This window comes from Lissotriton vulgaris, unplaced genomic scaffold, assembly GCF_964263255.1.
Source record: "Lissotriton vulgaris unplaced genomic scaffold, aLisVul1.2 SCAFFOLD_1195, whole genome shotgun sequence".
Lineage (NCBI taxonomy): Eukaryota > Metazoa > Chordata > Amphibia > Caudata > Salamandridae > Lissotriton > Lissotriton vulgaris.
Window position 1 is genome coordinate 410,182 of NW_028242610.1, and position 21,457 is coordinate 431,638.

A 21,457-nucleotide genomic window follows, 5' to 3' on the forward strand; every position below is an offset into this window, starting at 1 on the left:
CAGATATGGCAATGTATGACAGGCCGAATAGTACAGTATGAGGCCAACTTTACGTCAGCTGTCGTAGTTTAAGCGATTCAAGACGTGAAGAGAAACCTCCTTTCGTTATATATGGTAGCTATGAACAGAGAGTTGTGTTGAGCCAAAGAGATGCAGAAAAAATCTAAAACTAAAACAAGGCACTTTAAAGATGAGACCGCAACCTCCTATCAGGTTGAGGAAAACTTCACAGCCGGCCACCATTTTGGAAGAGAACGTCTTTTTTTTGTAAAACATTTTTTATTAGGAAAAAACAAACATCAGCAATAGCATGACAATACAGAAGGAGCAGTACGATAGGCATCAGTGGTACAGTAGGTAATATTACAAAATACAATCATGTATGGTGGAAGGTCTAGGGCGACGGAGGATCATCCCATGCAGAGGCCAGAGGGGGGCTGACATTTATCTATGATAGGAGTTCCACAAGCCCCACACACAGGACCATTTTTTGGGACATCCACGCCACAGTCTTTCCTCTAAACATTGCCCAGTCCATGTCTTTTTCCCAATCCTGTGCCGTGGGCGGAACCGATGCCCCCCCATCGCGGTGCAATATTCCTCTTGGCCGGCATTAGCCTCTCTGTTACCCACTGCGTCAAAGATAATTCAAGTCAGTGGGTTCCCAGATGTTTAGGAGACATCTACAGGCCTCCACCCGGAGCTGCACTGACAGAACAGTATTGATAATGTTGTGAATATCACGCCATTAGAGTTGGATCTGTGTACATTCCCAAACTATGTGAAAAAAGGTCCCCAGCTGGCCACAGCCCCGCCTACAGGCGCCCTCTTCTACCCTCACAATTTGTACCAGTTGGGGCCCCGTTACATAAATATGGTGGAGAAGTTTTAATTGGACAAGACTGAGACGAGCTGGTATTGCTACACTCTGGGAGAGGAGACTGCCTCCTGCCATTCCTTGTCCATTTCTATGCCATCTCTGGACCACATTTCCCAGAGAGCCTGGAGAGGTTCCGAGATGTTGACCAGTTTTTATATATCAGGGAAATGGTGCTGTCGGAGAGATGACCACCCAGCACCCTATCTTCCAGTGGGGATGATTCCAGCAGTGTGGACCCGGGCTGTAAATGCGTGCGAAGTGCATGTCGAACCTGTGTGTATTGGAAGCGCTCTGACTTGGCCATGTTATATTGCTGCTGCAGAACTGCAAAAGACAATATCAGATTTGTCCCACAAATCCCTTATGCATGCACTACCTATTAGATCCCATTTGTCGAATCCCTTACACTTCCACAGGTCACCCAATTGCTCAGAATCCCATAACTGGGTTGCAAGCTTCAGTATCTGTCTCCAGCCTAGGCGATTGGTGGCTTCATGCCAGACGTGTACTGCATGTTTGGTGGGGCCCGTAAGTGGGTAGCGCTGGAGTCTAGAATAAAGGACTCTGCTAAAGGTCCCCCCAGAAAAAAGCCACCTATCCATGTTATCCCCCGGGTCACAAGGCTGGGCATAGGTGCAATGGCTGATAGAGGACAGATGAAATGCCCAATACAATTGTATGTCTGGAAGGCTGATGCCTCTGTCATACCACGTTAGGGAAAGTTTGCTGAGAGCGATGCGAGGTTTACCGTTCCACTGTAGGTCCCGTTGGAGGCTCTTGACCTCTCAGAAATAGGACGTGGGTATCAGATCCATGGAATTCTGAAGAGCATACAAGAATCGGGGTAGGGACATCTTAAAAAGGCCAGCCTTGGCTAGCAGGGAGAGGGGGAGCGACTTCCGCCTGGCAATGTCTTTGCGCAGCTGAAGCAGCGGGGCTGGAGATTGTGGGAATAGTGAAGAGAGGAGTCTAGAGAAACGAAGATACCCAGATACGTAAACCCTTCAGTACAAGTTTGTAGAAGGCATCCATGAAGCAGAATCGGGGGCTCACGCGCCACCAAGAACAGGAGGGATTTGCTCCCATTTATGGAATAACCGGAGTACCGGCCAAAGATCGTGAAAATACCCAAGACCACTATCAAAGATCTCCTAGGGGAAGACAAGAACAGAAGGATGTCGTCCGCGTAAAGAGAAATCCGGTCTTCCCAGTCTGAAGACCAACGCATACCCCTGATCATCAGGTCCTGACGTTCCACGCTGCCAGCGGCTCCAACGCTAGGGCAAACAGCAATGGGGACAAGGGGCAGCCCAGACGGGTCACTCTACCCAGCTCGAAGGCAGCCAACTTCTTGTTGTTAACCACCACTTGGGCCATAGGTTAGGAATACAGCAACTGCACCCACTGTATGTATTTGGGGCCAAATCCCAGTTTCTCCAACACAGCACATAGTTATGGCTATTCGATGGTGTCAAAGGCCATGGCCGCGTCCAAGGAAACTATAACCCCCGGTTCCAATATAGTAGCCGCGCTGCCCAGAACTCCATGAACTCTGCGTAGGTTTAGCGCCATGTTACGGTGCAGTATGACACCTGATTGGTCCGGGTGGACCAAGGTCCCAATCGCCGTCAAGAGGATAGTAGCAAGGAGCTTAGTCAAGATCTTGGGCTCAGTGTCCAACAGGGATATCTGTCGGTAGGAACCACATTCGGTCTTGGGCTTCCCATCTTTGTGAATAGTGACTATTGTGGCAGTACGTTGGTCTATTGGCAATATTCCTGCTTGCCTAGAGTCCTCATACATGGCCCTCGAATACGGGCACAATTTGTTTGGTTGGAGCTTGTACAACTCAATAGGTAGCCCGTTAGGACCAGTGGCTTTACCCCGCTTGAGCGATCATATGGTTGCCGCTATTTTGTCGTTGGACATGTCACGGTCCATGAAGTCATGTTCGACCACCTACGGTTTGGGTAGAGCTATGTCGTTAAACAGCTGGCGGGAATCCTCTACAGGGTATGGGGCTGCCGAGGTATAAACAGTCTTGAAGTGGGCCGCGAAACAGTCTGCAATAGCTTGCGGTCTGAAAAGGAAGTACCTGGTCCTCGAAGTTCAGGCACTAGTCTGCTTGCCCACTCTCTTATCCAACCAGGCCAAGAGTTTTCGGGCCTGGTCTACCACCTCATACAACCGTCCCTGAACCGCTCTCTATGGCCTTTGCCTGGTCTGTCACTAGTGTTCTGTAGTCCTGCTAAGTTTGAGAAGGTGGAGCTTATCAGGCGTGATGTCTATTTCCAGATCCAGATCTGCTTCCAGTCTCCCCACCTCGGCCTCCAGCGCCACCAACACTTGGCGCGGTTCCTTCTTTTCCCCCGGAAGGAAAGGGCCTGGCCCCATATCACTGTCTTAAATGACACCCAAAGCACCTGCGGGGATTCCACTGAGCCTTCCTTCTCATTAAAGTAGTTGTCAATGGCCTTAAGGAGCTCTCGGCGGATATGAGGATTGGGAAGATACCACAGATTGATGGGGGCAACTCGCCCCACTTGTTGGTAACCGAGCGTCAACTGGAGCCACACCGGCGAGTGATCTGAGATGCCCCGAGCAAGATGTTTTATATCCCGGACATGGGCAATTTGGGATGCAGGTACTAGAAAGTAATGGATTCTGGATAGACTCCCGTGAGCCCTGGAGTGGAAGGTATATTGGGAAGCGTCCGGGTGAAAGACTCTCCATCCATCTACCAACCCCAGTGATTACAGGCAGTCCAGCAGCCAGCTTTGCGAGCTAGGGAGAGCACGCAGAGGGTGTCGGTCCAGGTCCCCAGAGACCACCGAATTCAAGTCCCCTCCCAGCACCAAGAGGGTCTCTGGTCTGGGATCTTCAACAGCAGAGTTCCCAAGTCCCTGAACGTGGTTGCCTGAAGGCCCGGTGGTACATAAATCGAGAGGAAGGTGACAGGGTGGCCCTCCCACGTGCCCGAGACTCCAACAGATCGTCCTCTAGCATCCGACCAAGTATCTTGTACTACAAGGGGAAAGGATTTTTTCATCAGTATGCAAACCCCCCCGGGAACCCGTGATGAAACCTGCATGAGCCAGTAAACCGCAACTCCCTCTATGCAATGCTTTGCAGGTATTTCCAACTAGATGCGTTTCTTGCAGCAGAACGATGTCAGGGACATGGCGCTTAAGACACTGAAGGACACTATGTTTGATTTTGTCCCCCAGCCCATTGACATTCCAACTCAACACTTTAACCCCACTGTCTCCCACAGATGCCATATCCAAATACACTGAAATTCACTACGTGCAATGCCACTCCCCCCCCAATCATTGTATCAATAGCAGTTGCTGATGCAATGAGAACGTCTTTAACACCACACCTCATGCTATGCCGTTAGTTTAGACTTGATGGCTCAAAGGGGGAAAACACTCCTTAACATACTGTGGCAGATTATCTGTGCGGAAGGGCAGTGACAAATCCCTTGTAACGTCTGGAGAATAATCGACAGAGCAGGCAGAGACACGGACCTCAATAGCATATAGCCACCTCACAGTGCAATTTGTCACATGTCCATATTTATTTATCCAACAAAGCGCCCAAAAAGAGAATAGTAGAGTACATTACCTTCAGAAGCCTCAAAAATGGCAAAGGAGTGTTTTAGTGATAAATGCAGTTATCATACAGCCGGAGGAGAATTCCATCGGTGGCCACCATCTTGGGAAAATGTTTCAACAGCCCCTTTCCTCATTTCATCCTCAAAAAGTGTTGCAAGATAATAAAAACACTTTCCAACGTTTCTTAATTATTCCGCCACTCACCGGAGCTGAGTGGTAATAAAATATCACCCGTATGGCATGAGAAAAGAGCGTCCGTACCGGGAGTGTGATGGAGCTCAAAAGAAGGCAGACATCTTGTTGCGAGTCTAGCCACGCCCACCATTTTAAGATATCATCATATGAAGGTCAGCCAAAATTGATTAATGCAAAACATTCTGTTCCAAATCACAAACAATGTAATCATGCAGAGTTAAATCAACAATTATTAACTGCCTAGATGGGCATTAGTAACCTAGCATGTGTTATCCAATACCGGATTCATTACCGGATCGCCTTCCCCGCCGCGTGGATTCCCACCGTCATTGGTAAGTCCGTAGATTTCCCTAGCGCCATACCTACCCCCCTCTGGCCTCGCGGCCAGTTCTTAATTCTTCCCCCCCTTCCTTTGTCATCCCTTCCCCCAGGCTTCTAATCGTCGGATTCTAACCAACCCCGGACTCCCCCTCAGGCTCCTGATCGTCAGATTCAAACCTACCCTGGACCTGGCGCTAGACCCGCGCTGCCAAAGGTATGTCCGGAATGCCTTCCAGCTTGTCCCTTACGCATCACCCTTCCTCCCTATCTCCCACCCTTCTGCATCTCTCCTTTCCCATGTACACTCCCCACCCTACGCACTGGCTTGCTTCTTTACCCAGTTCCCACGTGGTCCTTCACTTGCGTTCCCCTGAGGCCCGCATGGTTCAACATCACTCCAGGATTCACCGGACTGAATTATGGTTTTTTTCTGCTCTCCGCTTCTCTACACAGGCCCATTCCACTCCGTTAAATATTACCCACTTTCTCACTCTCTTCAACACCCCTGTTCTTAACCACATGTATCACGATCTACTCTCCTTGACGTCCCTGTATGACCCTGCTTGACCTACGCATCATTTGGACACCTACTCGACTGCACATACCAGCACAACTACAGACTAGTTCTGTCTTGCCTAAATATCCTGCTCGGTCTGGATATTTATCTGACCCCTTCACTAACCCCATGTCCATTCTCACCACGTTACTTCCCGCTCCACCCCGCCCCACACGATTTCCTTCCTGATTAGGCTACTCCATCTCTGCCAGCCTATTCTCTACCTGTGCGTTGCCCCTCCCGTGTCCCCTGGCTAACACCCTTTCCTTGCCCCTTCTTGCAGCACTGCCCCTTACCCAAGTCCTGATGATGATCCTGATTTGAAAAGGATCGAAACACCGTCGACCGTCCAGCGCGAACATAGGCGCCCCAGACCATATGGTTCCTAATACAATAACTGTATCACTGAAGTTTATTTCAAACAAACGAGGAACCATTTTTGCTGTTTTTTACTCACTGTACATAACTAGCACCAGAAACCTGCGCCGCTGATTGTCACTTGTGTTGCTTGCACTGAGCACCAAGTACAATTTGGGTTTTCTTGAATGTGTTACATTACCCTTTGCAGTGCTGAAATAACTGCAAACTATTTCTCTTTTTTACTGTGTTTCCCTTATCTGTAATAAATATGATGCTGTGTGCACTCACATGAAATACCAAAAGAGACTACTTATCTCCTTTTGATAATGTTTTATACACATCCTCTCTAATCGTCTCCAAGTTAGACCAGTTGGGATATTATATGTTAATTGCATACTCTCTACCCCAATCCCAACGTGGTTGAAGGGTTCACTCCTGTTGCTTTCACAAGGAGCTCAAAAGAAGGCAGACATCTCGTTGCGAGTCTCGCACCCCCACCATTTTAAAATATGATCATATGAAGGTCAGCCAAAATTTTGATTAATGCAGAACATTCAGTTCCAAATCACAAACAATGTAATCATGCAGTGTTCAAACAACAATTATTAACTGCCTAGATGGGCATTAGTAACCTAGCATGTGTTATCCAGGTGCATTGTGCCAGTAGTGGTAAGTCAGCAGGAACTTTGAGGACTATATAAAATAATGCTCACTCGCTTTTATACCACTGCCATTTTACGAAAATATGTAGCCAAGATTATTTGACGTATTCACAATAAAAGCAAAACTTCTTTTGCTGGGAAAGGAATTTTCAAATATAAGTCTATGTCTTTAGGGATGTTTTGGGCTATCCTCAAAAACGTAAACAGATGCAGAATCCCGGATTAAGTTTAATTCTAAGTACTTCTGATTTGCTGTAATAGTAAATAATACTGTTATATCGGACACCTAGCCAATATTACTACCTTTTCACACCTTCAACGAAGATCAATTTGTTTTAATAAAAACTCCTGAAACAGCAGAATTATTTAGCTGGATTTCCATATACGAGCTTTGAATAAACAAGGTTTGAAGCAGACTACCATCTACCTTGCCCTGTAGTAAAGAAACTCTACACTACCACCTGGAATCCGTGGGAAAGGAACTTCTCTATTACCTAGAGCCTATTGTACAAACCCCCTCCTCCACCTAGATCTGTATAGTAGAGAAACTCTGCTTTAATACCTAGATCCTATTTAAAAAAAACTGCCCTACCACCTAGACTCCCACTGTAAAGATACTCCAATTCTACCAACTAGATCTGATAGTGAAGAAACTCCAGCTCTATTTCTTTGACCCCCACAGTAATGATACTCTCGTTATGTTACCTAAACCCCAAAGTAAAGAAATTCTGCTGTGCTAACTTGACCCCCACAGTTAAGACTCTGGATCTGCTACCTAGACCACATTGTATAAAAACTGCTTCACCGCCTACCCCATAGTAGAGAAACTGTGCTCTACTAAATTATTTTCACATTAATAATCTCTAGTTGTCGAAACTATTACATACGGTTATATGAACATGCCTATCTTGAAAACGTCTTAATACCCAGAGGTCCCTAAAAGGAGAATAGTAAAATGCTAAAAATTATTTGCACTATTACCCACAATTACATAGTACAAAAAAACCACTATCATGTGAAATCTACATTAGTAATATTGATAGAAGTAATAATTAGCAAGGGAGTTAATCATTGTTTCAATCGTGAATCTTTTGCTAGGTTCAATACTAAAAGTGAAGACCCAATAAGGAACAAGGTCCTGTTCTTAAAGCAAACCTGAACGGTTCTGTACCTGGGTGACACAGACGAGACCAAGGAGGAACAACATTAAACAGACACCAATGGTAACAGGGATGCGCATCGTTTTCATCAGTGATGGGAAGGCGTCATGAATGGCTGTTAGAATGGTTTCTGCAGAGAAAAGAGTCTGATTTAGTCTACGTTGGACTGGGTCACAGGAATGTAGTAAAGTTTGTACAGAGACCAGACCAAGGGCGCAGTAAAACACTACTTACCTATGGAGGCAAACTGAGAGTCGAGACCCAAGGTCAGCAGCATGAAGAAGAACAGAATGGACCACAAGGGAGCCACCGGCAGCTGAGAGAGAGCTTCAGGATAAGCAATGAATGCCAGGGCAAAACCTAAACCACCAATATGAAAATAAGCGTCAAAGAGTGCCAGCCACTGAAGCGTTTGAAGAAAAAGGGTACAAAAGAGACATACATGAAATAAAGAGGTCAGCAGCATGGTATGCAATCTGCACGCTGGGACTGCTACAGCAATGCCTACAGCAGACTATGAAATTCAGGAGTATATTTTAGCAAACACCCATGGATTTTCAAAACTGCCTCTCCAGCTAATGCTTGACCGCTGTGAGAATGGCCATATAAAAAGCTACAGGCAAGAAGAGGTAACCGGGAGAAGGTGTCCTAATAGGTAAGTAAGAAGACGTTCCACAAAAAATTTAATAACTCCTCTGGAGCATGTGCATCCACCAGAGCTTTCAAGGTAAGACTGGTAGATCAAACTAGGGCAAATCTACAAGGTGCATTTCCAAAGCCCGCCAGAGTACCCCACAGTTCCACTAACCATCCCCAGAAGGGAGGGCCCAGGAGCCTGTGTCCCATCTAGAGTCAGGCTGGGGATACCATGAAGCACACCTAGAGCAGTGTCTACTGTGCAAGGATGCTAACTCATCCATGGAATTGTCTGCTGTGCACAGATGCAATTGCCGCCATCCGGAGGACTTTGGTAGGTGCAATTTTTGACTTCAACTCCCACACAGGACACCTCGAGCACACATGCCCAGGCTGAGGATCTCTTCTGCCTCTCATCGTCAGACTAGCTGTCAGCAGGGGCAATATTTAGAGTTTGGCAGAGCAAGACCTCCACTATAATTTAGCAGAGGTCCCATTCTGCCAAGCTCGCTGACCCCCACCTCATTTAGAGTCATGGAAACAGTTAGGCTTGAAAGGCATGGGGGTGAGGGGAGGGGGGGTGTGGGGGGGGCAAAGCTGGCTTCACCATCTGAGACCATTGAGCTGCGGCCCATGTGCTATGTGGTCACAGATCACTGTACCTCAGCTATATTTAGGGCGGGATTTCCAAAATACATTTTCCATTTTCTTGACTCCTGAAGAAAATTCTGCTAGTAGATAACAGAAGAAAAATCTTGGGTTTGTTTCTGAAAATCGAAGTAAATGCTCGATAATCCTCCCTGACATGCATGTGCAGGCTGAAGCACTTTGCTGAAAATAACAAACATGGGCCGGGTCTCTAAACTTGGCAGGCGATTATTTGCTGTGAGGAATAAAGTGCGGCCTTTGCCAACCCGATTCATCTGGCCCTGGAGGGGTCCACAAGTGTACCGCAACGTTATGTGGGATAGGCACAGCACAAAGGGTGTCTGCCCGTTCTTCCTATTTCTGGCCATCATACAATACTTTGCTATAATGTGAGTGCACCAACAACTTCTGAAGATCAGAGTGGAAGTCATTTACTACCACACTGAAAGGCTGCAGGATAGAACAAGCTGAATTCACTCAAGGAACGTGTAAATCCTAGTAATCTCAAGTGTTGGAAAAGAACTTAATTCAGTATGATCAACTCAAAAATTTGCGGATGTGGACACAAATGTTTCAGGCCGTTTTAACAGTTTACAAGTGGACTTAACGTCTTTTTTCTTTTGAACTGGCAATAAAAAACACTGTCCAAATTGTTTAAGAGAACAAAAGCACAACCAAATCTGGTCACATTCATTAACTATATAAAGCATGTGTCTAGCGGGATTCATAATCCCCTCCCACTTCTGATGGAAAATACTGTGCAAGGCACCCACAATTATCAAATAACTCCGCTTGGGATTCGCTAGTGTGGGCAGGAAATAGTTTCAATTGAAGGCAAGTAATGCTGGGTAGACAATTGGAAGAAGGCACTATTAAAGGCTTTGCAATGCAATAGGTCTCGCATTCACGCAAGTTTGAGCTATTGGCATTGTAAATGACAATGCCTTTTATTTATGTTTTGGGTTTTAAAACATAAAAGGCATTGTCATTTACAATACTAATAGCTTAAACTCTCGCCATTGTGGTGTATATTTGAGTAGTGTAATTATGTGGCATGGTGAATAGATAGGGGTGAGAACTGTGGAATAGACAAAGAAATATGTAGCCATTGTAAACAAAATAAAATTGTAAATATAAAAACATATTGCCTCTCAAAAAATAGGTTTTAATATAATATATTATTCCTTATGCCAGGCACTGTTAACTTGCAACAAAAACGAATTATTAAGTAATATAAACGACACAAATGTGCGGTTTTGTGTCACATAATTCACCTTTAATCAAAACCCAAGTTATTGAAACACTTTCACACTTTGTTTTCTTAAACAAATACATATGGCTTGCAATGTGAAACAAATAAGTCATCTTGGGAAAGAGACACCAGTCTCTGTAGGAAGAACCACAGCCGGGGATTTTCAGTTCAATTCATTGATTGGTGACACAATGTTAAAGAAAGCGCATATGCTAGTGCTAGCACTGCCGCGATCTTGCTACCCCTTACCGAAATGGAATACTACATTTAGTCGTCAAACTGTCTTTTTATAGCATTCGAAGACTATTTTATGCCAATTTTAGTATTCAATAGTGTTCTTTTTGGGAAGGCTTGTGCATGAAGACTGATATGTGAGTGGTACTTCTTGAATACTAACAGAATACTAAGCACACACTTATTTATTATCACAGTCTTCATTTACAATGCAGAACATTTAGTGAATACAATTTGAATACTACTGGACTTTACCCCGACTATTATCAACATTCTATTCAAGCTGCATGCTGAATGGTAGATCGGTGCCTCATTTATTATACTATTTTTATGCCTTATTTATTATACTATTGTGGTGTTTGTGCAGTGTAGGGTAGTGGTTTAGGGTAGTGCTGGGGGGTCATGCAGAGTAGTGTTTGAGTGTGGGGACAAAACTGGGGGTCAGGGGAGGGTCGTGCTGGGGGTAGTGTTTTAGGGTTTAGGGTAGTACTGGGGTTCGTGCAGGGTAGTGTTTGAGTGTGGGGACCGGACTGGGAGTTGGGGAGGGTCGTGCTGGCAACCCTACTTTATATTCTTTTTGATGAAATGTCTTGCACTATGGCAGTAAATCCAAAATACAAGTGTAAGGTATAGGCAGAGTGGAGGTTCCAGGAGCTACTGGAACATGAATAAAAAATGAAACTGCTGTAACCAGTTTACAATGGTATGCAAATGGTCTTTAAAGACCTGTGAAAAACTCAAGCGTGCGGAGATAAGACTCCAGACACTGCCCAGCCGAGCCCACAGCTGAATGAGACACACAGGGGAGTGGGGGAATATTTTGACCTTTATAAAGAGAACAGAGCAGTTGTGCTATACAAAACTGAATACAAAAATAGTGAATTTATACACGAGTCAAACCAAAGGTATTTGAGGGATTTACAAAAGCACCGGTAACTCATGAACACGTTCATTTTTGTATACACTGTGCGATTAGGTAATTTGCCCAAAATCACAGGATGTTGATCCGAGACTGGAAACCTAAAACCTGGCCGTTTCGCCACATCCCTCCTTATTGTATAAGTATTGTAAGCAGCCGCGCACCATTGAACTTTATAATACACCGTTGCACTCTTCTGAAGTCAGATCTTCTCATTTCCAGACTCAGCAGACATTCTTCTATTATTAATTTTAAATGATAAGTTCAGAGTTGCTACATTTGAATAAATTAGTTTTACCGTCTTCATGTTACTCTGTGTTCAATCAAGTTTGTTAAAATAAACAGGATAATGGCTGTACTGCAACCAATAGGGGACTAAGAGTGCCCTTGAACCCTTTCTCTCCCTTTGTTGACTGTACTGCAACCAACCCTGTAGCCCTGTCTCCGCCTCTCAGGCTGTTTCGGCCAATCAGTCACAGCAGTTGGTGTCAAAAGAAGCAGTACTGGCTAGCCGACAGCTCCCTGGCCAATGTGCTACATGGAGCTGAAAACGAGGGAAATTTGTAGCTGCAAGCATGGAGCTAAAACCGGAGGAATTACTCTATTTGCTTTGCGTCTCGAGTTAAAAACAAAGAAATGTGCAGGTTTTAAATCAAGTACGTCCGGCAGGTGTAGGAGAGATGGAAGAGATGCGATGGGCGAGGTGAGTGCCCCAGGTCAAACAGGATTACTTTAGAGGCCATTCCAGAGTCATTGGATGGTCATTCAACTACTGTAGAAGTAATTTTCATGTCATCAGACATCATCAAGCTCCTTAAAGTCATCACCAACCTTTAGAAACTAGGCCTGATGATTTGTGGATGACTTGAAAAGGACTACCTGATTACTTCAAAAGATGTGATTGTTCCTGAAGACTTGAGGATGATCTGAAAAGGACTTTGATTACTTCACAAAACAAGATTGTTACTGATGATTTGAGGATGAGTACCTGATTGCCTAAGTTTCCTAATGTAGGAATATTGGAATATCAGTTATTAGAATGCAATAGACTACATAGGGTGGGGGGGGGGGCATTCTTAGCATCAGTGTACCAAAAAAAGTGCAACTTTAGGTCTTACGTGTAAAAATATGTTGTCATGTAAAGCGCTCTGATGCCTTTATGGCACGTTTGCGCTTAAAACAATATACATAATAAAATGTATGCAGTGTATTTCCTGGTTTTACAATAGTTAGTTCCAATAAGAAAAATAAAGTCTTCTACAGATGGTGTGCACATCTGCATGCAGGTCGTTTGCAGTATACGAGCATTGGTTGTCATTGCCAATGCTTGATGGCCACAAAGGTAATGAAGCGATACCAAAGGGTATGATGGACGGAGCGTTTGAGCAACTCACTCACCCCCAGTCAACTGATCTGGGTTTAATCCATCACCATTCTTTAGCTCACTCCACCACCCCAGTTCAGACATGGCCATATGCAAATCAGTCTGACCTTGTGCCTCATAGGAGCAGTCCAGCCCGAACTGCTAAGCCAGGTCTTCCCTGGACCGGTAACAAGCATCCTGGGACCGGTTTCGGATTCATAATCCTCATCAGCCAGGTATCACAAAGTTAATGAATGCACTGTGAATTTGTCCTGGTCCTTCTTCTGTTTCTTCCATCGGCATGGATTGCTGTTGTATAGAACGGAAGCGGAAGTTCCGCCACAGTGTGCCCGATGGCGAAGGGAATGCAAAAGAGTTGCTTCTGAGAACCAGGGAACAGCGTGGACTTGGTGCAAAGTTTGTTAAAAACGGAGAACTTCAATCTATTTTTTTGAGGGGTGTGGACGGGGAAGAGGAGAAAAGTGAAGCGATTTTAGTTTCCTGCCTCTCGTCTCCATTTCGGGTTCTCTGTGCTGCACTTTATTTGAAAAGCGGCAGCCCGCCTTTTAAATGCAACCAAAGAAAGTACTAGTGCATTTGGCGCGAAAGCTGTATTTTTAGGAAAAGGTGGTTACCTGTATGTATTGTGGGATGGATGGTGAACGCACCTTGTGCTACTTGTTTGGTATTGTATGGAAAATCGCAAAAAACCCTGTAGGGTTTGGAGGAGGGAGGCAGGGGCGTAACACAGGCCCCCGCATTGGGGGGGCCCGTGCTCCAGGGGCCCCTGTCTCCCAGCGAGAGCAAGCACTGTTGAGCAGAGCTGCCAGTGGCTTGCTGTGTGCATGTGTTGGGGAGGGGTGGCCGCCGATGGCAATTCATTTAAGGGAGGTAGGCGAGGTATGCAGAACCAGCTCATGGTTTTGGGGTGATTGCTCTGCCGAGCGCACTGTGGGTTGTTGACGGACCTTGGAGCTGGGGGTGGGGGCATGCACAAGAGCGGGTGGTTACGGGCAAGCTACATGGCTTGTAGAGGGCACTAGGGGTGGGTAGGGAGATGCAGACTCCAGGCACTAGGACTTGCCCCTGAGGGGCACTCTGGGTACATTCGAGGTCAGGGGCGTGCTCGACGAATAACAGGCGGTTTGAGGGTTCCTAAAGGGCTCTCTGGGGAGGGCTAACAATGAGCACTAGAGTGCTGGTACAGCAAGCAAGTGTGTTTACGAGGTAGGGCTAGGTGCCCGGGGACTGGGCGAGACGGATTGTAAATATTGGGGCATTGACAGCAGGCACTGGGGGCTGTTCACCACAATGGCGGCTCACAGGAGCGGTGGAGAGAGGCTGTGGAGAGGCCTTTAGGGGCAGAGAATCACAGGCCGCAGTTTGGGTGGCATGGGGCCCACACTCACTGATGAGTCGGGGACAGTCTAGCAAAGGGGATGCAAGGGCCGATAAGAACTGCCCCTTTGCATGCACTGCACCAAGACAATAGGTTTTATTTGATTTCCGTCTTTATCCTGGGTCATTTTCCCCAGTGTCGCAGTTGGTAAATTCAGTTTTTGCTAATAAAGTTCCTGCATTTCCAATAGGAAATCAAAATTATATGTATCAAAATGTAAATGTAGGAGAAAGCCAGTCCTGGTTATCTTGTGGGATTATTTCTTTATTGTAAGAATACACCCAAAAAAAGAAGCACAAAATAAATGTTGCTCTCAATTCAGTACCACTAACTAGGGCCAGATGCATCCTGTACATTCTTGAAAATTGCTTAAAGGCGAATCAGTTACAGACATACAAACTCATGCTTAAAAGACCCAAACTTTCTAAATGAATATATGGAATATTATAAAACACTGGTTAGTAAAAGGAAAATGTAAATTGGCTTTTTTCACACAGTCCTTTAAAAGTAGTAAAGGTAGTAGGGCTGGTGCAACCAACGTTTCTTTTCATTAAGAGTAATTTATAAGTGCATATAATTTTACAGCCATTTCCATGCATTTGCGTCCGTTTAAAGGAAGGGAGCCAATCCAAATGCCTCAAGGATTCATGAAAGTGCTTAGACACCTGCAACATGGTTCGAAGCACTAGAGAGATAACGCTAATAAAGCTAAAAATAGGGCAATACCGGAATTATTTTGGGAGCATGATATGCCAAGACGTGCACTGTGACACCAACATTTCAGACACTCACCGTAGAGCTGGCACTGAAGTGCATTAATGCATACTGTGCCGCCGTTCCCTGCTGTAGCATAACAACCCTTGTAAAAGGCAGTAGCCCCAGCGGTCAGGCTAGGCTCTCCTTGGTGTGGTGGCCCCACCCACGGGCCACCCCTTGAAGGAAAGACACGTGGAGGGGGAAGAGTTAGTAAGAGACTCGTATAAGCTACTTATTTTTAGTACTATGTGCCGGGGTGCCTGCTTCTATCTGCTGACCGTGCGCTGGTCCGTGTTCCACACGTCTGGAGAGCGAGGGCTGGTGGTCGCTCCTTCGGTTATTTGGCCGCTAAACTCTGGAACTCGCTCCCCCTCACCATGAGAGCTATGCCGAGCCATCTGGCATTTTGAAAAGCCTTAAAGACCTGTTTTTTCCCCCGCAGGTTAACTGTTGCTGCTTCACTGTTCGGTCCTGGTCTCATGGGGTTTCTGGTTGCGCTGGGACGCCTTTTCGCTGAGGCAGCTACGTGCATTATAAATCCTAAATAAATAAATACGCACATTAGCTGCATTCATGTAACTTACTGTTAGAGACCCGCGGTCGGCATGTCCATTATAAGCTCTCCCCGGACTCAGTGCTTCCTTTTGCATTGGGACCCCAGTGTGTGAGTTGCTGGGGCAAGGGTGAATTGTGGTACCCCATATGTGAGCTCAGTGTAAAAATCCACATCTGTTTTAAAACGAAAGCGGTCTTGAAATGCAGAGCATCTCTTTAGTCAACAGCATGTCTTTGAAAAGCAGGTACGGCTGGAAGACAGTCACGGTCAAGCTTCGTCCTGACACAATTAGAATCATAATTTTGAATCACCCAGTCCTACCAGAGTTTTAAGAAGCTCACATCTAAAACGTGTGTGCAACAGAAGACCGACAAAACCTGGCACCCGCCATTGTTTAATTTAAAGTTCGGCACAGGAATAAACAAGCGGCGGCCCTTGTCCCAGCTGGGCAGGTCTTTGTGCCTGCAGTAGGAGAAACTCATTAGAGAAGTAGTACACGCCCCGTGTAACAACCAAATAAAAGGGCCAGTAGCCATGAGAGGTTACAAGTGACAACATAGCTGTATTAAGGAGGGACTATGTTGCATCCAATAAAGAGATGAGAAGGTATTATAAATAAAAATAAAGTTTATTTTCATACAAGTGCAGCACTCTGATCCAAACGGAGTGTTTCTTCTATCAGCTTCAGCTTATACTGGACAGTACACGCCCAACATTCTAAACTGCTAAGCACATCCAATTGAAAGATGCAATGACAACATAACATAGTTAAAGGCACATGAATGAAAATATAATAAAATGATAAATGAACATAAATAATAAATGAACATAAGATATAACACACCTCCTTACCTTACAATATCTAAAACAAATTCAAGTTGCATAATCCTCCAAATACTTAGGTGTAAACTTCAACCTAGAGCTAGTTCTAATAGAGAAACTACACAAATCTGGAATCATTCTCCAAATGTGTATCAGAAATTGACACAGAATCATTCTCAATACGTGCATCAGAAACTGATGCAGAATTATGTGAGACATTTTGACCAACGCCATGTGAAACATCTCCAAGAACAGACAAATCACTTGTCCTTGAAGAGGAACACACTGTGTGGCTAGATGGACAATAAAAGGAATCATCTGAATGGGTCTTACAGTCAGTTTCTATAGACTTTCTCACCCTGGCAACATTTCTGTTACCCCGCCATTTTCCACCTACAACCATAACCGAATGTTTACCTACTTTAACAATAGTTGCTTCCGAATAGAATCTAGACCCTTTAACCTTAAAAGATCTTTTAATTCTAGTTTTGTCACCCACCTTAAATTCTTCATTTTTTACATGTTTGTTCTCATCATATCTAGATTTTGACTTAATTTGAGAACTCTTCACTTTGACAAAATCCAAATTAGATACATTTCTACCAAAACGAGTTTCACTCAGATCCCATTCTGGAGAAAGTTCATTAAATGACTCTCTACCGCTCAACATAGCAAAAGGGGTGACTCCAGTTGTGGAGTGTTGTACGACCAAATTTTGTCACTTACTACTTCTTGTACTGACAGACCAGAAGAAATGGCTAACTGGACAGAATCTTTTACTACACGTTTCACTCGTTCTACTAAACCATTTCCATGTGGGCTGTAAAGTGCTGTGGTTAAATGTTTTATTCCAAGAGTACTCAAAAAAATCTCACAACGTGTGAAACAAATTGCACACCATTATCTGAAACCAGATAAGCAGGAACCCCTTCAGATCTGAACAGTTTTTTCAAAAATGTAATCACATGTTCAGTATTGGGATCCTTCATAAATTTGAAAGATACCCATTTTGAGTGGTAATCAACAATTGTCAAAATAAATCTGAAACCTTGGTTCAACCCACCCAGAGTGGAAGGCCACTCTGTACCCGTATTGCCCAGCTGCGCGAGTCGCGTCACCCGCTTTGAATACGTCCCCGGCCCGCTTCACGTATGAGTGGCCCATGACCCAAACCACTCTCCTCAGACGGTGATCCATGACCGCTGGTCTCCTGGTACTGGGTCGACTGCAAATTCCGCCCCGCATGAAATGCTCGCGAAACTGTAAATCAAACAGAAGACAAGAAGCGTGAGTGCATGTCACTGGACTTCACAAAATGTGAAATCGCACATACCTTTTGAAGCAATTAGAGGACCATCGTCCCAACTGTTTCACTTCCTCTGCACTCTGACCCCTGGCTGTAGCCTCAGTAGCAGCCCCTATCCTAAAGGAGTGGGTCCCAAAATCGCACGGGTCCATGCCCGCCGCAGCGATTGTCAGTGCAAGCACCCTCTGGAACTGAAACCTCGTCAGTGGGGTGCCATCGATGTGCCTCAGCAAACTCCCCCCCCCCCCCCATGTATCCGCCCTCAGTGCCAAGTATTCCTCTATACACATTTTCGGGCACGTGGGGGACCCTCGCACGCGCTGGACAACCACACTGCTTCCCATAGCTCCCTGGTCAGTCTTGAACCTAGCTATCGTGACTACCATCGAATCACCCCTAATTAGGATGTGATCCCTGCACAAGCCTCCCTCCACATCATTCTTATTCCTTGCGACCAGTTCGCTCACCCGCATAGCCCCATGGAACGCTAATGCGAAAGCTGCCCGGAACAGAACTGCTTCGAATTGGGAGGAGCATGTCGTGACTAGTTTCGCCATGAGTAGGGACAATTTTTCTAAGCCAATCGGGCGCCTCATGTCTTGCTTGCGACCCTCGAGGCGCCGCCAGCCGCGAAGGGCCTTTTTCGCCAAAAAGGAACCTGTTGGGTCTTTGATGCCATGCACCTGCGCCATGAATGAGATGGCCGCCCTGTGTCTATTGGCCGATGCCGCTGATCGGCCTTCCCTGTGCATTGCTACCAGGAACCCTAGGAAGGAATCCTCCTGACCCCAGTTCCGATTCCCTGTCGGACCTAAAAATGCACAATAGGAACGAAACGCTCCTTTGTATGCCTTCCTCGTCCTGGGGGCTAAGCTTGCTGCCACGAGGTCTTGTAATCCGGGGCACCGATTAGCCAGAGTGCTTCGGGGAATGGTGCCGCCGCTAGGTCCGCTGTAGGTAGATAACCCCTGAACGCCTGCATATGTGAACGAGAGAGTGCATCAGCCGCATGATTCAGTACACCTGGCACATGTTTCGCCCTGAACTGTACATTCAGTCTCATGCAAAGCAGCACAACTTCCTTCAACAATCTCAAGATCCATTTGCAGCGTGCTGCCTGATTGTTAATGCATTCGACAACAGTCATATTATCCGACCAAAATACCACAGAGTGGTCTCTGAACTCGTCCGGCCATGCCATCAGAGCAACAAAAATAGGGAATAGCTCAAGGAACCCTATGTTACCTGTGAGACCGCTGGTGTGCCACCATGTCGGCCATGTTTGCGCCGACCATAGATTACCAAAGATGGCGCCAAATCCCACGCTCCCCGCTGAGTCAGTCCACAAGCCCAGCTCGTCCGAAGACGCCGGCGGCTTGTTCCACACTACTCGACCGTTGAAGTCCGCCAGAAATGCCAACCAAATGCGCATATCCTGGCGAACCTCTGCCGACAGTCTCGTGCGGTGGTGTCCTTCCTTGAGACCAACCATAGCTTGTGCAATAGAGCGTGAAAAGGGGCGGGCCATTGGTATCACTCAAGGCAAAGTTAAGCTGACCCACTGTTTGCTGTAACTGGTGCAGGGTCACTTTCTCCTTACGAAGGCAAAGTTCCAGGGAAGCCCTAAATTAAGCTACCTTTCCGACTGGCAAACGTAAACATCCCTCCACAGAATCGAGCTCAATTCCCAGAAACTCGAGTGAAGTAGATGGTCCAACCGTCTTACCTTGCCAATGGCACTCCAAACTCCCTCATGAGGATGCAAAAGTCCTCTAGCGCCTGCGCACATTTCGAGTCGCCGGCTGCTCCCAAGAACAGAAAGTCATCTAGATAATGCATAACATGCCTATGCCCTGTAGCCTCGGTAAATGCCCACTCTAAAAAACAGCTGAAATTCTCGAAATAGGCACAAGAAATGGAGCAACCCATCGGCATGCATTTATCCATGTAGTAACTCCCTTGGAATGCAAATCCTAGCAAACGCTGATCCTGTGGGTGTACCGGGAGCAACCGGAACGCTGATTCGATATCTGATTTCGCCATCAGCGCCCCGGGGCCCAGGTGATTTAACATGGTGACGGCATCATCGAATGATGCGTACCGCACCGAACAAACTTCTGGGTCAATAGCATTGTTTACCGAGAAACCCCTTGGAGCAGACAAATTATGGATCAGCCTAAACTCCCCCGGGTCCTTCTGGGGGACAACCCCCAATAGGGAACAGATGAAACCTGCCACTGGCGGGCGCTGAAAAGGCCCAGCCACTCGGCCTAGGCTCACTTCCTTAGCAAGTTCTCTCCACCACACTAGCATTCTGTTGCGCTGATAGCTGGTTTTTACAAAAAGGTTCCCCATGAAAATTCCCCGCCGGAATGTGGAAGCCATATAAGAATCCCTTCCTCAACACCCCGGCAGAGACATAATCAGGGTATTTGTTCAACCAAGGAGTCATAGCCATGAGATCAACGGGATTAGGCAGTTGTACACAACGATCCACCTCAGTCCTGCTTGGACCCTCCTTTACCTCCCGACCCGCTATTTTTCGATCTGCATGAACTCTCCGGGTGTGAGGAATTCCCACAACCCGCACACACATGCTTGAACCTACATGTACCTTGCGGTCTGTTACAGTTGCCTCTATTGAAGCCCCAACAGACCCCCCCGCTTTCCACCATTCCCGCCGGTTTTCGGCTGGTGATCACCCCCGGTGCCTGCTCGAAAGGGCACCGCGGGTTTTTGGCGGGAAACCCCCGACCCATTCCCACATGGCGAGGATGTCCCTGCCGTCCCAGGCAGGAGCTGCTTATGCCAAGAAATTGAATCGAGGCAATCCCATGTCAGAGAGGAATCATACTCTTTCGCTTTACGAAATTTCATTTCATGACCTTTCCATTCGTCCCCCTCATACATTTCATAAAAATCCATTATACGTGCCTGATAACAAGACAGTTCGGTCAGTACCTCGGGCTTACGTTCACCAATAATCGCAGTAAACATTGCAAAGGCCTTCGCCCAATTCGTTATCGTCTCTTCCACCCTGAACTCCGCCATCTTGGCGCGCCAGACGCTCGGGTGCCACAAATCTTTGTGTTTTAGCATATTCCATTTCGCGATGGTCAGTCAACAACGAAAACATATTGACATACTTGTCTGCCCATATCAATTCTTTCGTGGCCATCGGGATATGTTGAACCACCCTCTCCCGCCTTGAGGGCAATGAGCCCTCCCCCGCCACTGGCAAAGCGAGCTTACCCGGTTCGGTCGTTGTTCCCGCCGTTTTCTCGCGACCAGCTGCCGGTCCTTCCGGTGTCACCTGTGGGGAAACAAGAGGGAGATACGCCTTCGCGGCATCTCGCGACTGCCGCAACTGCTGAATTAGTAATTTGGCCTCTTCGGCCGTGTCGCCGGGTGCCGTAGCACCCCCTGCATTCTTATTGAGCCATGCGGCCAATTACCTTGTTCGGGTTACCAGGCTTGTTCAATGCGGCCAGTTGCTTCTTGACGCCCGCCAAATCACGACCAAGCGCTGGGACTTGTCCGAAGTTTCCTTCCATTCTCGTCATTCTGTTCACCAACATGCGAAGCATCTTGTCTGTCTCTGAACCCTTTCCTGCCTTCTTGCCGGACATGGTTTCGATTATTCACTCCGAGTCGATCAATACAGTCCTGGATCCTTCGCTGTAAAGTCACTGAAAGAGAAACACCAGAATTACAAGTTCTCAAAATTGCTCCTTGTTCCGTCGAGGGCTCTCCAGCAACGAGTGGGTGCAGCCTTCCAAGCACAGGAACAAGAGGACGCTTCTTCGGATTCCCGC

The 21,457-nt window shown here is 46.5% G+C and overlaps 1 protein-coding gene across 1 annotated transcript in view; it reads right to left on the reverse strand.

The window, feature by feature from the left end:
* The window catches only part of LOC147668896 (sodium- and chloride-dependent neutral and basic amino acid transporter B(0+)-like), a 222,760-nt gene that overhangs the window by 94,640 nt on the left and 106,663 nt on the right, over positions 1-21,457 (reverse strand). The window contains exons 6-7 of the mRNA XM_086948371.1: positions 7,986-8,111; positions 7,763-7,881 (exon numbers count right to left, since the gene is read on the reverse strand). Of these exons, the coding sequence (XP_086804497.1) occupies positions 7,763-7,881; positions 7,986-8,111 (245 nt within the window). The remainder of the gene's footprint in view (positions 1-7,762; positions 7,882-7,985; positions 8,112-21,457) is intronic.